Source organism: Solanum stenotomum, chromosome 1 (assembly GCF_019186545.1).
Source record: "Solanum stenotomum isolate F172 chromosome 1, ASM1918654v1, whole genome shotgun sequence".
Lineage (NCBI taxonomy): Eukaryota > Viridiplantae > Streptophyta > Magnoliopsida > Solanales > Solanaceae > Solanum > Solanum stenotomum.
This window is the reverse complement of record NC_064282.1, coordinates 93,352,925-93,377,894: the sequence shown is the minus strand read 5'-3', so window position 1 is coordinate 93,377,894 and position 24,970 is coordinate 93,352,925. Positions and strand designations below refer to the sequence as shown.

General features: G+C 30.9%; 4 protein-coding genes and 1 pseudogene across 6 annotated transcripts in view; 3 read left to right on the top strand and 2 right to left on the bottom strand.

The window, feature by feature from the left end:
• The window catches only part of LOC125871115 (uncharacterized), a 367,917-nt gene that overhangs the window by 75,074 nt on the left and 267,873 nt on the right, over positions 1 to 24,970 (bottom strand). The window lies entirely within an intron of this gene.
• LOC125871309 (ABSCISIC ACID-INSENSITIVE 5-like protein 3) lies at positions 4,081 to 6,937 on the top strand. The gene is made up of 4 exons (XM_049551903.1): positions 4,081 to 4,249; positions 4,928 to 5,175; positions 6,188 to 6,259; positions 6,854 to 6,937. The coding sequence occupies exons 1-4, from the start codon at positions 4,081 to 4,083 to the stop codon at positions 6,935 to 6,937; spliced, it is 573 nt and encodes a 190-aa protein (XP_049407860.1).
• On the top strand, positions 9,588 to 14,265 carry LOC125871196 (60S ribosomal protein L10a-1). Of its 2 annotated transcripts, none has more exons than XM_049551800.1 (5): positions 9,588 to 9,729; positions 10,915 to 11,134; positions 11,664 to 11,829; positions 12,321 to 12,526; positions 13,981 to 14,265. In XM_049551800.1, the coding sequence occupies exons 1-5, from the start codon at positions 9,725 to 9,727 to the stop codon at positions 14,032 to 14,034; spliced, it is 651 nt and encodes a 216-aa protein (XP_049407757.1). In that variant the 5' UTR covers positions 9,588 to 9,724; the 3' UTR covers positions 14,035 to 14,265. The 2 variants fall into 2 exon arrangements, with proteins under 2 accessions (XP_049407757.1, XP_049407763.1); XM_049551806.1 differs by lacking the exon at positions 13,981 to 14,265 and adding an exon at positions 12,626 to 12,940.
• LOC125871028 (uncharacterized) lies at positions 16,063 to 18,061 on the top strand (annotated as a pseudogene).
• LOC125859261 (CEN-like protein 1) lies at positions 23,980 to 24,943 on the bottom strand. Its single transcript, XM_049538962.1, has 3 exons — positions 24,852 to 24,943; positions 24,560 to 24,600; positions 23,980 to 24,465 (listed from the first exon to the last, which is right to left on the bottom strand). Exons 1-3 carry the CDS (start codon positions 24,941 to 24,943, stop codon positions 24,245 to 24,247), a joined length of 354 nt encoding a protein of 117 aa, XP_049394919.1. The 3' UTR covers positions 23,980 to 24,244.

Below are 24,970 nucleotides of genomic sequence, written 5' to 3'. Positions count from 1 at the left end.
CTCTTTTATACTTAACTCTTTTCAGATCTTTTGCTTCCGGTGCAAAAAGAGAAAACTGAAACTCTCCAACAAAGGAAGCTATTGGAGTTCATCTTTCATCCTAAGGTATGTGACTTCTTTCCATCTTTTCCATATGTGCAAGTCCTTTTTTCCTTTATTTTCTTAACGGTCATTGTCTTTGTTTCAATTAATAGTCTATTTTCGATTTATGTGGGTTTTTCTTGTATAAAGATCAAATTCCTTTTAATCGTTTCAAATTTATGGAATGTCTTGTAAAGGAATTAAACGTTAAATCAAATGATGATTTCACTTGTCAAGAATTCTCTTTTATGTTAATGATGTTTCCTTTCTCTCCAAGAATGAGAGATGATAGGCTTTTCATCGTCTTAACATCAAGCTATTTAAAAAAAATCCTAGATAAATAATTGAGTGAAGGTGTTGGGTACATATAATTTAAGTCAAATTGGATTTACTCTTATAGCTATAAAAACTAGTAAGATGACTTAACACTTGTGGATGTACAATTTAATTTTTATTTTATATTTTTATTATTATTGTGGTATTCATGTTTTGGACCAATTTATGAATATCTCAATTATTTCACTAGGTGTCTAAAAAAATTTATCGGCAAAACTATCAATCAACTTTATTTACTATTACTTGATAAGTAAAAAGAAATTATCTAGTGAATTTCAATAGGTCAACCTTACCCCTGTCTTGGCATGGCCGCTTTCCTCTTCTCTTTGATATTTTTCGCTTCTTCAATTTTGAATTTCGTGATATCAAATTTATCACCTAAAGTAAAATAAAAAATCAACATTTATTATATATACAAAAAAAAAAAAAAATTGTCCTTTTATATACAATATACCTTTTTGGCGAAGGACGTTTGAATCGAATGAATTCCTCTTAATACCCCAATTTCACCATGAATTTTGATTTTGTATATACAATATACTTTCCTCTTCTCTTTGTTGTTTTCTCTTCTCCAATTTTGAATTTTATGGCTACAAATTTATCACCCACACTAGTTTACCCCTTTTCACAAAATTGGTTGGTATGGTGGTATTATGTATGTATTGAATTGAATTTTGATGAATTTATCTCTATAATTTCCTTTGGTTCACTTTAATTATAAAATTTATCTTTTACACGTTTCTTAAAAATTACTAATTGAAAGGACTTTTGACTATTATTATCTTATGCATTTTAATCATTCATCATTTAATCTCTTTAATGAATGTTTCTCTATTTATATGTACTCAACACACTTGAGCTTTCTATGTTTTGTAATCAATGTTTATTACTTTCAAGAATAGTTAATAGTAAGGAATTAAGTATATCTTAATTTTCTATAATTGTGATCTAATTATTTTTAATAAGCACGATAATTAAAATAGACCAAAAGGTGTACTTTCAAAGTGATGCCTGCTCAAATTTTGGTCCAATCGAGTGACAATAGTCATATGGGTTATCTTTGTATTAATTCGTCTCAAATCTCTTGAGCAATTCCTTTGATGTACTTTTGTTGATGAATATAGTATCATGCTTTATTTTTTTTTCAAGAAATTTAGTTCTACCATCATTGCAAAATGCATTCTCCATTAACTTTCCAAATTCATTGCATAATTTTTCATTTGTAGCACCAATGATAATATCATCAACATATACTTGAACGTTCAATAAACTTAACCTTCCCTTGTTAGGAATATTGTGTTGTCGATTTTACCTCTTGTGAAATTCTTTTGACATGAACCTCTCATACTAAGCTTTTGGTTCTTGCTTCAATTTATAAAACACCTTGTCCGACTTATAGACATGATTGGGGAACTCATGACTCTCGAATCCTAATTTGCATATAAACTTCTTGTTTTAGCTATTTGTTGAGCTAAATCTGAAGTCAAATTTTGGGGATTGAGAACTTATTGGGATGGGTTGAAAACCCTAAAAGCTTTCAACCTTATTTAGAATCAAGTTCTTCAACTAGCTAAGGATAGGATGATACTTAGGGGGAACAACCCATGAATGGTGAAGAAATTGACATGTGTAACCAAAGGGAAATAGTAGGAAGAGATTAGGAAGTAGAGAAAAGAGATGAAAGAGATAATTTGATGAAATCATTGAAACTAAGAGCAAAGAACAAATCTCTAGAGGAAGAATAAAGAATTGATTGGACCTCATTTGAAGAAGATGAGGATATCACAAAAGAACCGAGTTATTTAAATGAAAATACTGAGGGTCTATTTGGATGGGTTTATAAAAAAAGAAAAAGATCAAAAATACCACTCAATTTTTATTTTTTAGTTGACTTTACCCTTATCGTTAAAATTAAGTTATTTATATCCTCGTTGTCTATAAATTTGTCACACGTACCCCTCAATTAGATGGAAAATCCCAAATCAACAAAAATAACTTAATTGCAATTAAATTACCCAATTTCTTCTTTAAAATCCTAACCCAACCAACTAAATTAAATAAATTCATAACAAACTAAATCCCCAAATAAAATCAGCTACACTTGTGTTACAGATAAAGTTCATTGGGATTATGTGGTCACTTCGAGAAACCAGCAGGTATTTTCATGGCGGCCATTTATAATTCCCTTATAAATCTCCAAAACAGAGGATGAAGAGTTGTTCTTTAATTTTACAACAAACACATCCTTCAATCTCTTTCTAATAGGTCCTTCAATGGAGGAAAGAGATGAATTTGGAGATTTAGTTTGGTATGAATTTATTAGGTTTAGTGGGCCGGGTTTGGATTTTAGAGAAGAAATCGTGTAATTTAATTGAAATTGAGTTATTTTTGTTGATTTGGGGTTTTCCATCCATTTGAGGGGTATGGGTGACAAATTTGTAGAAGACGAGTGTATAAATAACTTCATTTTAACGATAAGAGTAAAGTCAACTAATAAGTGTTAAAGTTAAGGGGTATTTTTGACCCTAAAGCTAAATGTCACAAGTAGATAATAGTTACTTTTGACTTTTTAACTTACGTTAAAAAATTTTGGCCTAAAAGTGATTGCTTAAAATCACTTTTTAACCTTTTCAAACACCTCCAAAACTAAAAATATGTTTAAAAGTCAAAAGTTCCTAAAAATAAGTTAAATCTAAACGGTCACTAAAACAAAAGGTAAGCATATAGTCTCGGGTTCAAGTCCTGAATATGAAAAAATTCTCGATAGGAAGCTCTTCCCCGAATGGGGACCTACGAGGCACGAATCCGCATTGGTCAGGATCCAATGCGGGAATAGGACACCAAACAGAAAACCCCAAAAAAAAAGGTTCTAAAAGAAAAATACATTTGATCCCAGTATTTTGGAGGAGCAAAAATGAGAGAATTTTAAAACAGGTCAAACTCCATGAGAGAATTACCTATTACATAGATTCTATGAATAACATAGACTCAAAGTTAATCAACTTATAAACCAAATAAATAACTTCCTCTAGAACAAGTTCTCTCTTTTAAGTAGTTTAAATCTCACAAAGAGTGTATTCTCCAAGAATAAGTTTGTACTTGTCCAAATAACATGACAAATAATAGCATCAATCATAAACACTATAGGTTCTTTATTAAGACATGTTAAGGACCTGGTTCTTCTATAATTATTTGTCAATCATCAAAATTAATTTCGGCTCAGCTCAGCTCAACACATAGGATCTACAATAAAAGTTCTAATGATCGACTACACATATTCTCAACTAGTACGTATCGCATATCTAGATCACTTTATTTCATTGGGCCCTATATTTTGCTAAGTCCGCATGCACATGGATTCGTAGAAATTGTAGGTAGGGCCTTCAAGACAACATAATTTCATGTAATATTAGGTCTACCTCTTCTTCTTTACATTCACTTATCATATGCATTCTAAATTATCTCAAACAACCTTCTTGCATTTTATCCTCGATTATTCATACTACTTGAACCTTCTCGCACATATGATCATTTCTAATCTTGTATGACCATACATCGATCAACATTACATTTAATTTCTGAAGCATTCATCTTGTGAATGTATTGAACTTTCGCGATCCAACATTCGCTCTTACACAACAATATTTTACTTGTTACTAAGGTATGGATGTTTCTGAGGACGAAAGTGTTGGTTGTTATAAGGTCGAACCACCACAAGTGCAAGAAGGATCTTCAGATAATCTTCCTGACAATGCCTCTTTGAATGAGCTGTTCAGCCATTTTTATCAACCTGAAGGAAATGAAGTTGGGTCCAATTCAACTCTAGATGAAGGTAACATCATGTTTATAATACTATACTTCTTATATATTTAATTTTTAATTATTTCTAAAATGAAAAACTAATGTTTGAATTCACATATATGCTCTCTCCATTCCATTTTAACTATCATTTTAGTTATTTTCATACTCATTAAGATAATAATAAACACAATGTATAGTTTACTAAATTACACTTATTTAATAAAAGAATGTTGAGTTTTTCCTCTTCTTTATATGAACTTGAGTAATTCTCCACTCATGAACTAGCTTTTGGAGTTGAGTTAGGTTCACATGTCAAATTTTTACATGGTATTAGAGCTTGGTACATCCCGTTTGAGCTCCTGATCCACGCTCTAGTTGGGCCTGGGTATGAACAGGGTTGTTAGAATGGATAAAAGTCCTACATTAGTTGGGAATGGACTGGTGATCTCATTATATGGATTTGGACAGTCCTCCCCTCATGAGCTAACTTCTGGGGATGAGTTAGACCTAGGTATCATATCTTTACGGTTATGAATCATTTTGACATGGGACAATCTAATACATCAAGTTTTACATTTTGTGCACATAGTTTAAATTGGACCATTTACCAAAGAAAAAGGGCAGTCCTGGCCTCCTGGGGAATGGTCAGACCTTATCCTGCATTTCTGAAGAAAACAATAATGCATCTTTTGTTTTTTCATGGAAGCAGGACTTGATTTCAGTTATGGTCCTGATCAAATCTTTGAACAAGCTGCTGATGATCTCAATGAAAATGATGAAATTGCTCCTGCTGGAGGAAATGCTGAAAATCCCAACAGTGATGGTAGTGAAGCAGCAGCAGGAGGTAATAGGAGAAGAAGGGCTGCTACAGTTGAAGAAGAAACACTGATGGATAAGAGGCAACGTCGAATGATTAGGAACAGAGCATCTGCTCAACGATCCAGGGCTCGAAAACAGGTTAGTATATTTTTTTTTCCATCTATACAAATTAAATGTTACGAGTTTTAGAGTTATCTGATAAATGTTGTTGTGATAGTAACAACTCTTATAGTTTGTTGTTGTGGAGGATCAAGAATAGGAATGTATGAGAAAGGAAACATAGCTTCATAAAAAATGGATGTGTCTTGCAATGTGTATTTTTTCAGAGGATTTCGTTGAGACAAAGGTAGTCATGGTGTGAGGGACTATAACTAAGGAATACACAAGGGTGACTTTGGAAATACATCTTGTGTTGATTATAGGACAAAGGCGAATTCAGGATTTGAAGATCCCGAGGCCACTATTTTCTTAACGTAAGGATTAGCAAAATTTTCAATGATGATTGAGGGATAATATCGTGTCCAATTGGTCATAGTGGTGTGAGCAGTAGCGAAAATATAAATATATAGGTCAAATATGATCTTCTAATACTTAGGCAGAGATGAGTTCGGGATTTGAAGATCGCGTGGGTACCATTATCTTAATGTAGGGGCCAGTAAGACTTCCAATGATGATTGAGGGATAATATTGTGTCCGATTGGTCATAGTGGTGGAAGCAGTAACGAAAGTACAAATATATAGGTCAAATATGAGTTCTAATACTTTGATTATAGTTTTGTTGTAATAGTTGATTGTGATAGTTCCGTAGTCAAGTGTGAGATGAATATACATGCACTTTTGCTGTTATTATAGCCCTTTAAATCAAAAACAAAAAATAATAATGAAAATGTGATATTCCAAGATCAATCTGTGGTCGCAGTTATGGAAGCAACAACTTGAACCAAACGCCCCAAGGTGCACTCCTGTTTATAAGGATGCACAATTAAATATATATTCATTCCTCAAAATATGTACACATACATATACATTCTCTATTTTTTTTTCCGAATTTAACTGGCACACATACACCCTCACCTATCCATGTGGGTCCGTCCGCCTCTGATTATTATAGGATAGTTACTTGAACAGAGTAATCTTTGCTATGATGCAGGCATATACAGCTGAATTGGAGGCACAGCTTGATCAAGTCAGAGATGAGAATGAGAGGCTCAAGTTACTTCTGGTAATTATTACTCACTCTTTTTATTTTTTTAACATGACCAAGACTTGATTTGCATCTACAATAAAAGAAATGATATGACTATTTCCTATATAAAATTATAGTGTAATATATTCATGGAAGAGAAATATGCTTAAGATTAGTTTTATATTATTTTCATCTTAGTAGCTCAGTTGATTGGTTACCTAAATTTTTAGCTTGCTGGTGAGGTTCAATTCCACATATTATAATCTTCTCTCCTATTTTCCCCTTTCCCTACCCACAAACTTTAGAAAAATAAAATAAAATACAAAAAATAAAAATTAGTGGTCGTTTGGCCATATTTCTTTATGAAATTTGAAAAAGTAGTTTTTGTTTTAAAAGTGAAGAATGATATTTGAAAATTTTGATCATGAGTATAAACTGAAGTTGTTTTTTACTTTTTCTGAGTAATTTGGAGCGAAAACAACGTTTTGTTGATTTTCAATTTCTGGAGTTTAACGTCAAGAAGTTGAATTCTAGAATTTTATAGCTAAATATGTTTTTCGAAGTTCAACTCCGAAAAAAAGTGGAAAAATTTCATGGCTAAACACTTTTAGCTACGTGCCTATGATGTAGGAGGAGAAAAAGGAAGAACCAACAAAAGCTCAATGGACGATGGCTAACAAACTGAAGAAACTTAGGAAGAGTGTTTCATGGTGAAAAAATCAGCAAAAGTTCAATGAATGGCTAATAAAGTGAAAACACTTGGAAGGATCTCAAGTGTTTCAGGGTGAACATCTCTAGTTTTTATTATATTAAGGATTGCTAAAAGGATTATGGTGTTGTTGTTAACTATGTTTCCCTTTGATACAAGTATGTTAGTGTGTGTGTAAGTTAACTAATGTTTTTACTTTCTGGATTTAGTCTTTAATAGAATGGACTTAAGTTAAACAATAATGCTCTTCTTATATATCTTATTTTGTATGATGTTTGAAATTTAAGAATGAAAGAAAGAGTTTTGAAATTATAGTTTTATAGTATGTTTGGCCAAATTTTTGAAATTAGTTTATTTTGATAAGTTTTATTTTTAAAAGTATTTTTGGTGATAAAAGTGCTTTTAAATGTATATTCAGAAGTGTTTTTAATAAATAAAAAATTAGGAAAAAAATTACATTTTTTAGCTTCTTCAAAAACAGTTTCTGCTACTCCTCAAATACTTATTTTCTCTCAAAAGTTAAACGTTTTCGCTTTCTAATTTCCATTTTTGTTTGGTTCCTTTGATTTTGTTATTATATTGTATCATGTTTGATTTGATTAGAATTTTTTTTTCTCTAGCTTTCTCAACTTAAATATCATACTTTTGTCTATAACCGACTTTGAAATCGTCATGAATATGCCTAACTCACATATCACTTGCTATGCTTCTATTACTAGATCAAAATATTGATTTTTTTGTGTCTAGTTATTATATGAATAATTTTATAAAATAAGTTTAAGGATTTTGTAATATATTTGACTTTAGCTCACCAATTTATTAAATCGCTCTTTATGGAATATCCCAAAATTCTCAACAAGTCCTCTAGTTATGAACTAAAATTAGGAACACTAGAACTAAGGAATATTCAACCTAGTTGGGTAAAGAAGAAAAAGAGCAATAATTATTTTTAGAGTCACCAAAATATATTATTTGAAACAATCATACCACATAACTAAATGAAATACTATATTACTAAACATATAAGATTTTTCTTTATTTACCGAATATAACAACATTTTATCAATGACAATAATTTTTCACCTTTGCGTAACTTCTTTATTTAGGCTTTAAATTTAGAAAAAAGATCAACTTATATCCTAAATTTGGTCTAAATCAAAGAGAAAAGAATATCAAATTTCAATCAAATTTAAATTTCAAAAATCTTTCTCTCTCAAACTTAAATTCCATTGCAATCCCTCCTCTCCTCGCGAATTTATCTTCCTAAAAAAAAATACTTTTATTCGATTCTTTCTAATTTAGTCTTTACTACAACTTTACAATTGATCAAAATTAGATTTGATTTTAGTTGAAATTTCAAAATGAAAATTGAAAAAGAAGAAGAAGAAGAATACACCACATATGAAATACACACAAATATTTGTATACATTTTGTATGTAAACAATAGTATATTGGACGAAGCATGTCAGATAAATTGTAATCAATCACATGTCTAAAGAAAACATTTTTTATACTTTATATATATCTATATAAATTTTATTCATAAAAATCAAATATATTTTAACATGAATTTTTAAACAAAATTTATACATAATCCATAGATATTTTTCTTTTTACAAAAGTCTTAAATGAACTTTATGAATAATCTAGGGAAAATGAAAATAGCGACGAAAAGAAAATAGCAGACAAAGAGAAGATAAAAGGCGAAATAGAAAACCCTACAAACTAGGGAATTTCTTTTATGGACTTGATAACTTTTGGATCGAGTTTTTTTTTATATATATAAGATAGATTACTTAAGTACACACCATTATTTATTAGTTATTTGGGATATTAGCCTTTTATTCATTTATTATTTATAAAATGAACCCTGGATCCATAAATTTACTTTTAATTTTTTTTAATAAATAATTTATACAAATACCTAACATGAATATTATATTAAATTTACACAATTATATACATATTGCATACATGATTGTATCTCTGGTATATAACTTTGTATATTCGACCTTCTATATTTTTCTCTAAATTTGGATAGTCAATCATGAATCACTGATATACAATGTAGATGATAAAACTGTCTTTAAAGTAAGAACATTAGGAGACCTATCTAATATATACTTTCTTGGTCTACCTCTCTTCTTCTCAACATGGATTTCTTTAATTATGAAATCAACATGCCTACATGTTAAATTCCACGGATCATTGTGTATCAATTTTTTTTTCACTTTTAGTTTGATAAATACTTTAAATTTTTAAATATTGCTTTTATCTTTTTTAGAAAAGAAAAAGATTCTGTGTTGAAATCAAGTGAAACTTCGATGGTGTTTATGAGAGATTTTGATAGTGTATCAAAATTGATGAAAACACAACTTTATTATTTGAACTGTGGAACAACCTGAAGAAAATTAGAAAAAATAATCGTCTATTTTTGAATAAGAAGATCACATGATATCCACTATGACTCTCATTTGTATACATCTTGTAACATGAATCTTGTTATATTTGGTAAACTACAAAATCCTGTTACTATAGGTAAATATGAGTCTAACTTTGTATAAAATATAAAAAAATCTCAATATTGTTATATTTTTTTTAATTAATTTAAAACATGAGTTGAGGTCTCATTTAAAACATGTACAAATATACTTTCTTAACAAAGCCCATGTATCTTCTAGCAAGACCCAATAAGCCCATTGAGAACTTTGCTTTAACCCTCAACTTCTTTGCCACCCCTCCGCCGCTCACTCAATTTGCAGACAGAAGTCTTCCCATTCTGCTTTGAGCCATGAGGTACATACACAAAGCTACAATCTTTTTTGCTTTTCCTTCTATTTTACGCTGTATAGTTCTTGTTTTTTTGCACAATTTGAGTATGTTTTGATTCTTTATCTTTTTGCTGGAGTTGTTGGACAGTATTTTGATAGGCACATATTCATTCATTTTTTTCTTTGATTAGGGATATGGGTCTTTTTTTTTTTTTCAAAAATGGGATCTGGGTTAGTAAGATAATTGTTAATTGAATATTTATTGACTTGATAATGAAACTAGAGATGGATAGGTTGAGCACCACGAGGTCTCAGGTTAATACTCACACCGGTTGCTGATGGGAGGTGACATGTATCGTGTGGAATTAGTCGAGGTGGGCGCAAACGGGTCCTGACATTATGATTATAAAATAAAAAATGAAACTAGAGTTGTATAATTTCTCCTTTTGTAGGATGTGTTATTTTACTTTTTTTATTTTGTATGTATAATTGGCATTTGTTGATGTGGGGTTATCTTGAATGTGCAAATGAATGTAATGCTAGCGGAAGAAACTGATTTGTGAAGTTGAAACATATAGAAAGTCGAGTAAAATTTACTGCTTTCGCAAGGTTTCAAATATTGCAAGTTATGTGTAGAATTTGAACATTTTAAATTCATTTTGATAAGGTTAGTATGGTCAGTGCTAGTTTAGTGTAGGGAGAAGGATGAGATTTAGAGAATCAGTAGTTTAGAGAAACCTGAATTTTTTTTTTGAAGGATGGATTTCTTAGTGTTGAAATCAATTTGGCCTCAATAACGCCGAATTGTTGAGTCTTGAAACAAATAGAACAAAGAGGAAAAGGGACACAATTGACTCATAGGTAGTAGGTTCGAGGGTGGCGCTTACCGTGTCTCAGGAAGGAGAAAAGCAGGAGCAGAGCTAGTATCCTGATTATGGGTAGTTTTGATGCATACCTTGTATATGTTAAATATAATCACTTATTATGTGTAAATAATTTATCAAGAACCCACTAACTTTCTTTTCTTAAAATTTAAAACTCATAAATTCAAAATCCTAGTTTGGGTTGAGGTATAGTTGATTGAGTTGTGGAGTTAAGATCATATTTATTTCTGTGCCTTTAGCATGACATATTGGATAAGTACGTTATTAAGTTTGTTATTTGGGTTAATTACCTTCATTAATCTAGTTTGATGTTGATTCTGCTACAGTAAGCTTCAGAGTGATGCCTTAAGAGAAGCCATCACTGTGATTAAGAATGATTCAAGTGAGAAGAAAAGGAAGTTCACCGAAACCATTGAGCTTCAGATTGGGTTGAAAAACTATGATCCTCAAAAGGACAAGCGTTTCAGTGGTTCAGTTAAGTTGCCACACATTCCTCGCCCTAAGATGAAGATTTGCATGCTTGGAGATGCTCAGCATGTGGGAGAGGTAATCCGCCCGTACTTGTCACATGAATTATTATTGAGCTGCATTTTTCCTGTATTCCTTGTCTTTTACATTTGGGAAGCTACTGCCTCACATTTACACAAGTTTCCCTTCGAGATTACTGTTAAGTTTTAGGAGATGAATCCTTAGATAATACTAACATTGGTCCAATTATCTTCTTACAAGATTTAGTGTGTTAATAAGATGATAACATTTATTATCAAAGAACTCATGAAATATTTCTTGTCAGTTTGTAGCTTTGATTGCACATGTCTTGGTGACTTTGGAGGTTTGATTTTTAGACATATAACACGAGTTCCTTGTATAATGTATATTAGATAGTGCAATTTCATTTTTTTGACTGGCAGTTTCTTAGCTTTGAGGTAGCAGCAATTTTTATATGGAGTGGACCTGCTTAGTCCTAGTAACTATTTGAAATTTTGTGGTTGCTAATGTACCTAAAGGCTAAAGCTACTGCTATAGATGATTTTGTGCAAAGTGTGATCAAAGCTTTATTGCATTTGTTTTCCAGGCAGAAAAGATTGGTTTGGAGTACATGGACGTGGAAGGCCTGAAGAAGCTTAACAAAAACAAAAAGTTGGTTAAGAAGCTCGCGAAGAAGTACCATGCTTTCTTGGCATCAGAAGCTGTTATCAAGCAGATCCCCCGTCTCTTGGGACCTGGCTTGAACAAGGCAGGCAAGTGCAATAGACTATTTTGATGTTTTAAGTAGCTGTAGAGCTGGTTTAGTTTATGTCTAATGTCTTTGGTTATAGTTGTACATATTGGTAGTCGTAGCTGATTTTGATAGAGAACTACTTCCGTTAACTCATTGTCCTGACTTGTAAGTGCATATGTAAGGATGAACAGATCACCTTGTCCAACAGTCTTACTGGCCACACTTACTTGCCAGACATTGATTGATTTAATTTCACCTCTTTAATTCACCGGATTTTCCCAATTAGCATTTTCCAGCAATTAATGTAGTATCCAAGCAGTCACAGTTTTGTGAGAAAAGTTGGCACTTTTTCTTTTTGTTGTTTGGGTCTCACTAAGCATCATGCCTCGACTTTTAACAATTGCAGCAGTGTAATATAGAGATCATAAATGCCCATCTCACTTAAAAGTGGTTCATTTATATCATTTTTTGCCCATCTCTTAACCAATTTTCATTATCTTTAAAATGCAGGTAAGTTTCCTACCCTTGTTTCCCACCAGGAGTCACTTGAGTCTAAGGTTAACGAGACCAAGGCCACTATCAAATTCCAGTTGAAAAAGGTTCTTTGCATGGGAGTTGCCGTAGGTAATATGGATATGGAGGAGAAACAAATCTTCCAAAACGTGCAAATGAGTGTCAACTTTCTAGTGTCCTTGCTAAAGAAGAATTGGCAAAATGTGAGTTTACTTAACATCCTATTATTACTTCGTCTATTTACAAGCATTTACCTTTAGTTTCTTTGAGTACTAATGTTTCTTTGTTGTTAATGCTCACAGGTGAGATGCTTGTACTTGAAGAGTACCATGGGAAAGACTCAACGCATCTTTTAAGAATATTGTATTACAATCTTGGCAGTTTCAAGCGTTTTGACTTGTACGCATTATAGATACTATTGGATTTTGTTGTTTAGTTGTGCTCCTGGATACTGAATTGAAAACTTGATATCAGTTTTGTTATGATTTTACTTTTATTTTCTCCTTTCCAACACCACTATTTCTGTTGATTTTCTTGAATACTGTCAACTTTCATATCTAAAGGAACACTCAAATTTTGTGGTTTAACTGCTATTAAACCTTTTTGCTTTTCAACTTTGTTGAATGTGGCGTTGCTTAAGGTAAAGTCTGCGTATACTCTGTCTCTCAGGTCTCACCTTTGGAATATGTTGGGTATGTTGTTGTATTAGTAAGAATATGTGTGGGAAGATTAAATAAGTAGTGTAATATTTTGACATTTCATTTAGCAAGTCATTGAAATTTTTAATAATATAATGAATTGTTTTTCTAAAGCAACTCATAATCCTTTTTAATGTTTTCTATTACAAGAGATCACTAAAAAGAGTCTTGATTAGAGCAAAATTCAATTGAACCAGTTGAATCTCAATTTCTTTCCACTGTTGTAATTTTTTTAGAACTCCTTGCTACTTTTGGTAAAAACTTCATCAAAGAAACCACTTTAGAACTGCCAAAATTCTCCTTAACTTTTTAAGTGTTCTTTAAAAAAAAATGCTTATTTCATTGAGTTTAAATGTTAGTTCAGATTTTTAAGAAAATAAAAGAAACTTTTTGAATGTATTATATTAAATTAAAGATGTCAAATTTTAGATTTTAGAGTGAAGTATCAAAAATACATCTAAAATATCTTTTTTTTAAAAACTTTTATACTTGAACTATCAGTTATGTGAGTTTCTTACATGAACTATCACCAAATGTTTATCGAAACACACCTGAACTATTAATTATTCGCTTTTACTACCTGAAATTTTAGGTCCAAATCTCAAACAATTGATAGTTCAAGTGTGTTTCTATAAACATTTGGTGAGTATAAAACTCAGACAACTGATAATTCAAGTGTGTTTCTATAACATTTGATGATAGTTCAGGTAGGAAACTCACACACCTGATAGTTCATGTATAAAAATCCAAAAGAATGGAACACTTTAGATGTGTTTTTGACTGTTAACTCCTAGGAGTCGTTTGACGTGAGGTAATAAGGTATAATAATTCTAAAATAAAATGCAGAATTATTTTANAATGTGAGTTTACTTAACATCCTATTATTACTTCGTCTATCCACAAGCATTTACCTTTAGTTTCTTCGAGTACTAATGTTTCTTTGTTGTTAATGCTCACAGGTGAGATGCTTGTACTTGAAGAGTACCATGGGAAAGACTCAACGCATCTTTTAAGAATATTGTATTACAATCTTGGCAGTTTCAGGCATTTTGACTTGTACGCGTTATAGATACTATTGGATTTTGTTGTTTAGTTGTGCTCCTGGATACTGAGTTGAAAACTTGATATCAATTTTGTTATGATTTTACTTTTATTTTCTCCTTTCCAACACCGCTATTTCTGTTGATTTTCTTGAATACTGTCAACTTTCATATCTAAAGGAACACTCAAATTTTGTGGTTTAACTGCTATTAAACCTTTTTGCTTTTCAACTTTGTTGAATGTGGTGTTGCTTAAGGTAAAGTCTATGTATACTCTATCTCTCATGTCTCACTTTTGGAATATGTTGGGTATGTTGTTGTATTAGTAAGAATTGATGTGTGAAGATTACATAAGTAGTGTAATATTGACATTTCATTTAGTAAGTCATTGAAACTTTTAATAATATAATGAATTGTTTTTCTAAAGCAACTCAATCCTTTTAATGTTTTCTATTACAAAAGATCACTACAAAAAGTCTTGATGAGAGCAAAATTCAATTGAACCAGTTGAATCTCAATTTCTTTCTACTGTTGTAATTTTCTTAGAACTCCTTGCTACTTTTGGTAAAAACTTCATGAAAGAAACCACTTTTAGAACTGCCAAAATTCTTCTTGATTTTTAAGAGTTCTTTAGAAAAATGCTTATTTGAAAATAAATAAACTTTTTGAATCTATTATATTAAATTAAAGATGTCAATTTTTAAATTTTAGAGTGAAGTATCAAAAATACATCTAAAATATCCTTTTTTTTTTTTTACTTTTATAGGTCTGTGAGTTTCTTACCTGAACTATCACCAAATGTTTATCGAAACACACCTGAGCCATTAATTATTTACTTTTCCTACATGAAATTTCAGGTCCAAAACTCAAACAATTGATAGTTCAAATGTATTTTATAAAACTCAGACAACTGATAGTTCAAGTGTGTTTGGTGATAGTTTAGGTTGGAAACTCACACACCTGATAGTTCATGTATAAAATTCCAAAAAAAATAGGATACTTTAGATGGGTTTTGACTGTTAATTCCTAGGACTCGTTTGGCGTGATGTAATAAGGTATAATAATTCTAAAATAAAATGCAGAATTATTTTATCCAGCATTTGGTTAGAGGTATTAAGTAGTCATTGGATTATTTATTCCACCATTTATACTATAGTGATGTGATAAGTTATCCCACATATCTTGAGATAATTAATCCGAAGATTGTTCCCAACCAAACGACCCCTTACACCTTGTTTGGATGGTTGTTACCGTTGTATTGTATTGTTAGTTTAAATACAATGTTTGTTTTGATTGTTACTTAAATTCCACTGCACGACCGATTTGGTGCGATTGCGTCGTTACCTTAATATTTTTTTCTCATTTTATCTTTATTTATTATTTAATAATTGTATTTCATCTTTTACCCTACCTTTTCGTAGTATCTCTACCTCGTTCCTACTTTTCTGGTAGGTTTATCATTCAAATCATAGATATGTGACATTGTGTAACGATGGAGAACGATATAACCTATCAAAACATTGTATCATTAAAACAATAAAGTACGATACAATATAATATGATACATTATAAAATAACATGTGTTAATCTTATGATCTTATTATTGTACGTAGAAAATTAAAATTAAAGAGTTGTTAATAAATAAAAGAAATATTCTATTTAAAATAAATTAAAAAATAAAATAAGACAAACAAATTGAAACATAAATGGAATATCAATTATCCAAAGATTCTAGTGACATGGATTGTTTATTCTCCTCCAAATTTCCAGCTAACCGACTTTAAACTTTTATATAAAAAGCAAATACTTGGCGTCCAAGGATTATTTTCTTTTCTTATTAAATAAAAAAACTGTATACTTAGTCTTCAAGTAATTTTCCCTCTATAGGCTTATAAATCCAATTCCACACCTCCAAACCTTCCACTCCAACTATAATTCCATTTTTTATTTCCTGTTCGAGTTCGATATACATATTAGAGTCTAACTTATCATTCCAATTATCCTAATGGCTTCTTTGGTTGGCCCTCCAGAAATCCATGGCAAACAAAAATCACTACCAGTTTCCACCATCACCACCACCATCACCAACAATCCTTTCATAGATTTAATGGTAGCAAATTTCAACTCAACACAAGTCCAAAAGCCTTCAAATATGGGCTACACTGAAAACATGTCTGCAACTTATCTTTCTACTACAAACCCTTGTTTAGATTTCTTCTTCCATGTTGTTAATGATACTCCTCCCAAATCACTCATCCAGTACTTACACCGCGCTTGGAATCATAATCCCCTAACAGCATTGAAACTGATCTGCAATTTGCGCGGTGTTCGTGGCACTGGAAAATCTGATAAAGAAAGTTATTACACTGCTGCATTGTGGCTTCATAACTTTCATCCTAAAACCCTAGCTTGTAATTTAGAATCTCTAGTTAATTTCGGGTATTTCAAGGATTTGCCTGAGATACTGTATAGGTTACTCGAAGGACCTGATGTGAGAAAAAGGGCGAAAAAGGAAAAGAGTGGTAGAAAAATGAAGAGAGTAAAAGCGGAGAACGGAGATTGGAGACCATTTGGATTTGGAGGAGGACTAAATGTGAGTATTGATAAAGGGGTGAAGAAAATTGAAATGGCGAAAAAGGCTTTTGATAGATACAGAGTTGATCCGGATTATAAATTCTTTCATGATCGCGTATCTGATTTATTCGCGAATTGTTTGAAGTTGGATCTTGAATTGTTACGCGCTGAGAAATTGACGGAGATTAGTCTTGCTGCTAAATGGTGTCCATCTTTAGATTCGTCTTTTGATAAGAGAACACTTTTATGTGAAACTATAGCTAAGAAGGTGTTTCCAAGAGAATTGTGTCCTGAATACGAAGGGATTGAAGATGCACATTACGCGTATAGAGTGAGGGATCGATTGAGGAAGCAAGTTCTCGTTCCTTTACGTGCAGCATTGGAGTTGCCAGAGGTTTATATAGGGTGAAAAGATTGGTGTTCGATACCTTACAATAGAGTAGCATCAGTTGCTATGAAAATATACAAAGAAAAATTCATGAATTATGATGAGGACAGATTTAAAGAGTATCTTGAGAAAGTGAAACAGGGGAAGGCTAAGATTGCTGCTGGTGCATTGCTGCCTCATCAGATAATCGGAGCACTAAACGACACAGATGATGGAGGTCAAGTTGCTGAATTGCAATGGAAGAGAATAGTAGATGACTTGTCGAAAAAGGGGAAGTTGAAAAATTGTCTTGCTATTTGTGATGTATCTGGTAGTATGACGGGTACTCCAATGGAGGTGTCCGTGGCATTAGGAGTCCTTGTTTCGGAGCTGAGTGTAGAGCCATGGAAAGGAAAGCTTATAACGTTCTGTAACAATCCGACCCTTCAAATAGTCGAAGGGGAGAATTTGATTTCCAAAGTCGAGTTTGTGAGAAAAATGGAATGGGGAATGAATACTGATTTTCAAAAGGTGTTTGATTTAATACTAAGAGTGGCTGTTGATGGGAGTTTAAAAGAGGATGAAATGATCAAGAAAGTGTTTGTATTCAGTGACATGGAATTTGATCAAGCCTCGACGAATCCATGGGAAACGGATTATGAGACGATTGTTAGGAAATTTAAGATGAATGGTTACGAAAATTGTGTACCTGAGATTGTGTTTTGGAATTTGAGAAACTCAAGAGCTACACCTGTGAAAGCAAACCAGAAAGGAGTTGGACTTGTGAGTGGTTTTTCGAAGAATTTGGTTACGTTGTTCATGGAAGAAAGGGATTTTAGTCCTGAAGATATAATGGAAGCAGCAATTTCTGGTGAAGAATATCAGAAGCTAGTTGTGATTGATTGATCAATGAAAAAATTGTGATTAAATTGGACATTTTGTTGATGTTTTTGTGACATTGTTGACAATAGTACTTGAAATGATTATAACTTTTTGTGTTTCCTCCATTTCATTGTCAAATATATGGCCTACTTGTTATAACTTGTGAACAAAATAAGGTTAGTCAATCCGATAAGACTTGTGAATAATTTAACTAGACTTTGTTGACTTGTATGTTTTTCAACTCAAATGGTTAAATTTATAATATTTAAACGTAACTAAAATTTATAATATCCATAACAAGTACTAAAAGATGTTTTAGGGATGTCTAGAGCCCTAATTTTCAACTAATTAAGTGGTATTCAGACTTCAAAGCAATTAGAAAAGACTATGTCGCCTTTTAACTTAGTCAAAATGATCGTATGACGATGAATACTTATTCTTAATGGTTACCTTGTTCAAGTGTCAATAATCAATTCATTACGTATGGTCTACAAGATATCAGTATCTTAAAGAGAGACACTCAGTCTACTAAAATAATTTGCGCAATAGATTTTGTAATTAGTCTGTTAACTCTTTCAATTGAGTTGGTGCTATTCTTTTAAACAAAGTGATAATTAATCAATACTATGAATAAATTATAGGGAAAATGGTCTGAAAAATACTTCAACTTTGGCCAAATTTGTTGTTGTGATACTAGGGATGACAATGGGGCCGGGCGGGTTTAAGATTGTGTGGGGCAGGTCGGATGTGGGCGCGGGTTGAAGTGGGCTTTTAAAAATTTAATGTGGGGTGGAGCGGGTTGCGGGTATATGTGATTTTATGTGGGTTCAAACTTAATTTTAACTTTTTACATGTTATAAGAGTGATATAGTATTATTTATTAAGATAATTTCATTAAAGCTACTAAAATATTCAAGATAATAAAAGAAAATGGTTCAATAAAAAATAATACAATTTCTTACATATTTTCCAATTGACCTCTAAAAAATAAAATTTTAAGCCACTATTCTATCAAATTAATACAACTTAATGAAAAAATGAATTTATTTTTATGAATTTTATTTTTAGTATCAAACATAACTAGAAAAAGAAAATATTAAAAGAATTATGCGGGTGGGTCTATGCGATACGGGGCGGGTTTAAAATGAAAAGAGTTGCTACGCGGGGCGGGGTGGATTAAAAATTTTGCGGGTTAAGCTCAACCCGCACCGCCCCATTGCCATCCCTAACGATACCAAACATGATGAAGGACCTTTTACCCACCTGTACTATTTAATATTGTATTTTAAAGGTATATATGTGTCCACGTGGACACATTACTATTTATAATGATGCAATATTTATGATGTCCACGTGGGCACATATGTACCTTTAAAATACACTATTAAATAGTGCAGGGGTAAAAGGTCCTTTCCAAAGTTCGATATTGTTACAGCAATTTTGGTCAAAGTTCGGATATATTTCAGACCTTTTTCCCTAAATTATATATCAAAAGACTCGATATATTGAGAAGATTTTATATCTAAAATTTGAGACTGTTTAGAGGAAATTTTGAGTTGGTTGGAATTGAATATTCAATGTATACTTCATGTATAGCTAAATTATATTCAATCTTAAGTGTATTATAATATATAATCAGTGTATACTTCATGTACATTTAAACTATATTCAGTTTTTTGAGTGTATTAGAATGTATAGTCAGTGTATATCTCATGTATAATTAAGTAAGTTATATTCAACCTTTTGAGTGTATCATAATGTATAGTCAGTGTATATCTCATGAATAAGTAAGTTATATTTAACTTTTCGAGTGTATCATAATGTATAGTCATTATAATTTTCTATGACTTTTAGCTATTTTTAAATGTAAATAAAAATATGATTATATTTATCATAAAGTAATTTATATATTTGAAACTATTTTTTTTATATAAGATAAAAATTAAAGGATGCACTTCTCCTTATGTTATTCATCAGTCTATTAGAGAGAACGAGGCCATAAGTAAAAGATAGGGAAAACTACATTGATGAGTCATAACATTCAAAATAATTACAAGTTCATATTCAAATTCAAAGTAATTCCTGAAATATCCGTTCTCTCATAAATAATTACAGCTCATACCTCCATCATTAAGGCTGATTATTTTCATTTAACTGAGACTAAAAAAATATCATACAATGTATTGATATCAGTAAGGCTGATAATTTTGCTTAACTGATACTAAATCATTATATGTATACTAGATTGGTATCATTAAGTAAAATGATACGCGAAGTGATTAAATAACATATTTTGGACACTATTGACAGAACAATGTATTGTAGCCCAGTAGTTTAAGATGCCTTGAATGAGCTTTAAGTGCTCCATGTGTTCGAATCTCACACTAGCAACAATCCCCCCCACCCCCCACCCCTTCCTCCCCTTTTTTGGATACCCTTCGTGAAATTTCTAGCTCCACCACTGCATATGGTCACCTAACAACTATAATAAGGATTTTGCAGCAATCATTTAACAATAATAATATAATTATCGTAATATTATTTTTAGCTGCAATAATAAATGTGCATAGCTATAAGCAACACTTTATATAAATATTACTCCCTAGCTCTGTTCATCTTTACTTGCCACTATACTATTTTGGAATGTCCAATTTATAAAAATTAATGAATAATTTACATTTTGTGTCTAACTTTATCCTTGTTATTAAATGTTATTTACTTTTCAATCTTTAGATGGCTTATATTTAAGAAGGTGATCTGATAAAATTACCCCTATGATTTACTACTTTTTAATTCCGGTGCCAAGTGTGGACAACTATTGTTGGACAGGGGCAATACTAAAGACTAGGATTGTTCATAAGACAGATCAAACGGATAATTTTGCTAAACGATTTGGCCTATCAGAGCTAGTCTACCTACAAAATATTGGTTGGTTTGGTAACATATTAGCAATTATCGGACGATTATCGAGTGGTGTAACGACTAACATGTAATCTCTATGGTATCTTTTTTTTCGATGAACACACTTTACAAAAAAAATGACTTGAAGCAGTAACAACATCGAATGGATAATTTGATCCAGATTTTCAACTTGTTATCCCATTTTCATTGTCCACTGGAAACATATTTACCAATGTCTCGACAAATTGCTCCATACTTTTCATTTACATATTTTCAATGTTTTTCTAAGTTTGCTGTCTTGCTTTCTATTCTTTAAAGCAAACTAGATAATTATTGAAAAGTAAATAGGTTTTCATGGCTTTACGGCTTTAGCTTTTTGGAGTTAGGACTAACAAAGAAAAAATATATAATTACTCTTATATATTATGATAAAATATTAAATGAGCCTAATATACATAGAATAGAAATGTAAGTACGGTAACTCTAAACAGGATAATGATTTACCCGATAAGGAACTAGAAAAATCCACCCCACACCAATAAACCGTTAATTATAAAATTTTAATCCGTTCTCCAACAGTTAATTCGATAACCCAATACCAATAAGTCAATTTGTGGTTGACTTATCGATTATAATTCGGTTTTGAACATCCCTACTAAAGACTTTAACGACTTTCAATATAATATTAACTCAATTGTAGTTAAATATATTTGCGACAATAAATACTGCCAAAAAATTTATCACTACTAAATATCTCTTTTGATGTATTGACCTTGAAGCACTATAGCTCCACCACTTGCATAATGCCATGTTTACTAATGTTTCTTGTTAAATTTTGAAGTAAAATAATTCGTGAAATGCAGTGTAAGTAAGCCAAGATTTTTTTTATTAATATATGGATATTGAAAATGATACATGTATTATTAATACTTATATATTATTTTCAAGTTTCAACCAAATACATTAAACTAGAAAAACCCTTTGAAAAGGTTAACATGAAAGATAAAGTAATAAATAAATACGACAAATAAATGGATAGCGCGCCGCAGGTGCAACCTAATTGGCAGAGTATGCATCGACTATGATACTAGTCTTTTTGTTATTAAATACCGTGACACCACTTATAAAAAATTTTGTGTTGAAATGAACCCTTGTTATTGGTGCATACTCTCCGCCTTCATCATATTAAAATGCTAAAGTGTATTTTTACATGATAATTACTATCTATTCGATGATAACTAATTGTCAAATAATCATTTTTAAAGCACATTCACAATCAAAAGTGAGAGAACGGTACATGAAAGATTTGTTAATAACTAATGTAAGTAGTATGCATATTGTTTATAGAGTTTAATAATATTTGATTGACAAGTACTTTTAGAAATATCTTTGATCATGGGCAGTGGCGTAGCCACATATAGCTCAGGGTAGTCAGTTAGACACTATTTATTGAAAAATTATACAATGTATATAGAATTTTTTTTTTCATTTTTTATGTATATAGAAAATTATACAAAGTGTATAAGTCAAAAAATAATTTCACACGCATATATTAAATCTTGGACACCCTTAACAATACTTCTGACTTAGCCACTGATCATGAGATTATACACTGACTATATATAATGGATAAAAGCATCAGAAGATGCAAGTGCGAAGGACAATAAGCCAAAACTATTATTTTTGCTAATTATTCGCGGACTTTCATTTTATTATAGGTCCCAATTAATTTACTGGTCTACAAATTGAATCTAGTTTGGATTGGTACTCTAGTAACATCTGCACCTTCTTATAATTGTTCTTTTCATCCGTTGTCGTTATTATTCAAATGTCTAATCAATTGATTCGTCCCCCAATCTTATGTTGATACTTATTCAGACAAATATTGCATTAAACTATGTCGATTCTTTCTATTTAAGTAAAATAATTTCACAAATTATTAGTTTTCTCATGTTTTTAAGATAGTAGAGGAAGATTATGAGTTTGAGACTGAGTACGAGTAATGACGAGATTAGAGGATATATCTTTTCATCATCATCATTATTATTATTATTATCTATGTCTACATCTACTTCATGTTCTTCCTTTATAGCGTAAGTTTTTGGGGTCTTTAAATAATTCATATCATGTACACCTACACCTATGTCTCTTATTTTACTAGATGGTATTGGAGACATACAAAATAAAATCTAGTACTTATACTATCTTTATCAAAATCATTTTTTTTTTCTTATTACTATTTATCTTTGGGACACAAATTTTTAATATTTTTACTTACTTTCCTTATTTTATCCATTATGAAAATTAAATTAATAAAATTATAAGTACAAAATTAATATAATTAGATATTTAAGAATTAATATACTAAATAAAAGTAAACAAATATATCAAATTTTTGGAGATAAAAGAATAATGTAATATTCGTAAATTGATGAATTGAACACTTGAAAGTTGAAAACTTTTACTTGATGTTATTAATTGCAAAAATAATAAGAAATTGCTAGAAAATTAAGACTTTAAATGACAAATTAAGAGAAAATAAGGAGATTGTTGTAAGAAAAATAATGAAATGTCCGAAATGTTTTTGTAGGTTAAAACATAATTTTTAAACATGGGGGTTAATTTTTTTTTTTTTTTGATTAGTTTGGGATATTTTGAGTCCAATATATCAGATTTTTTTCGTTGGTCTAGCTACTGTTTGTTTTTTTTGTTGTTGCAAAAATAGCACCATTGGCCCAACGATTGAATCAAAATTTTAATAATTATTTTTTTAACCGGGTGCACCGATCGATGGGCCTATGATCCAACCCCCACCTAATTCATCGGAATTTAAACAAGTCTATCTTTGATTGTAAATTTTTCATATATTTTATAAATATTCTGGATTGTCAATATTTGCGACTTGTAGTACTTTTTACTTAGTTTTCACACACACACACATATATATAAATTTCATTTCAAAAAAATAAAAAAATTCATACACAAATTTTTAATCAAATTTAAATTATTTGACTCTCGAAAAACGAAATATGTCACATAAATTGAAATAAAGGAAATATAAGAGTTAGTTTTGACTCTCTGTAAAATAATTCGTGAATTGCGATATAAGTAATTCAAGAACTATTAATATAGGTACTGAGAATCATACATGTATTATTAAAATTTAAATTTTATAATAATACATCAGTCTAGTCTATCCTATAAATTATATAATAGGACAAAGTACTCCTTTATTTGAATACCCACCTACCACTTTGATTGTTATTATACCTGATTTGCTCCTGTTTGACTTCAATTACCATATGAAAATGGAGATCGTCCAACATTATGTTTCAGCACTGCCCCTGAATCAACATGATCCATGATCAGGAGTCAGGAGTAACATTACTTACGAAAAATTCTGCGTATATTATTATGCATACTTTTATTTTTATTTGTTGATGTAGATGGATGGTTGGTTCATCTTCTTCTAGCAGCAGTTTCTCTTTGGGCATTAAAGTAGACAGCAGCAACAGGGGAACCCAATCCATTTTCTGCTGCAAATTTTTGAGTGTTGAAATGATCTCTTGTTACTGGTGATTTCACTGTTTGTCTTCCATTATTTTGCCTATATAATACGAACACGTATCGATGAATTCCAATCACTGGTTTTGGACTATCGTAGCTCACTATCTCTTTTCCTGTATGAATTTGATGTATTACTACGTGTAGTCTTGAAGATATAATTAAGTAAATAAAATGATAACGAAATAGTCAACTTAATTTGGTTATTACCAAAAGAAGCATCAGTTGAACCAGGAATATCCGTCACAATCCTGCAAAAGCAAAACCACATTTAAAGCCCATGCAAATTGTACATTAATTAATTACTAGATGGTGTTATCATATTGATAATGCAAAAAAAAATTGCAATTTATAATATTTTCCTTATAGATTTTGAATATTTAAATTTTTAGCTTAAAATATCGAATTATTATAATATAATGTAACTTTAAAAATTAGTCAAATTAACTTCTAAAAAAAACGTAACATGACAATTGAAAAGAAACCGGGAGAAATTAATTACCAGTGGAGGTGTTCCCTTAAGTAAGGATCACTAGGACCTGGAACATCTGGATCAGTCATGATCTTTTCCAAACAAAAGAAAGACAACAACATAGTAGTTAGAAATTTACAATTAAGAGA

Coding starts and splice junctions, on each gene's coding strand:
- LOC125871309 (XM_049551903.1), top strand. CDS start 4,081: ATGGATGTTTCTGAGGACGAAAGTGTTGGTTGTTATAAGGTCGAACCA. Junction 4,250..4,927: donor CAATTCAACTCTAGATGAAG/GTAACATCATGT, acceptor TCATGGAAGCAG/GACTTGATTTCAGTTATGGT. Junction 6,260..6,853: donor AGAGGCTCAAGTTACTTCTG/GTAATTATTACT, acceptor CCTATGATGTAG/GAGGAGAAAAAGGAAGAACC.
- LOC125859261 (XM_049538962.1), bottom strand. CDS start 24,943: ATGTTGTTGTCTTTCTTTTGTTTGGAAAAGATCATGACTGATCCAGAT. Junction 24,601..24,851: donor TTAAGGGAACACCTCCACTG/GTAATTAATTTC, acceptor TTGCTTTTGCAG/GATTGTGACGGATATTCCTG. Junction 24,466..24,559: donor TTCAACTGATGCTTCTTTTG/GTAATAACCAAA, acceptor AAATTCATACAG/GAAAAGAGATAGTGAGCTAC.
- LOC125871196 (XM_049551800.1), top strand. Junction 11,135..11,663: donor ATGCTCAGCATGTGGGAGAG/GTAATCCGCCCG, acceptor TTTGTTTTCCAG/GCAGAAAAGATTGGTTTGGA. Junction 11,830..12,320: donor ACCTGGCTTGAACAAGGCAG/GCAAGTGCAATA, acceptor TTTAAAATGCAG/GTAAGTTTCCTACCCTTGTT.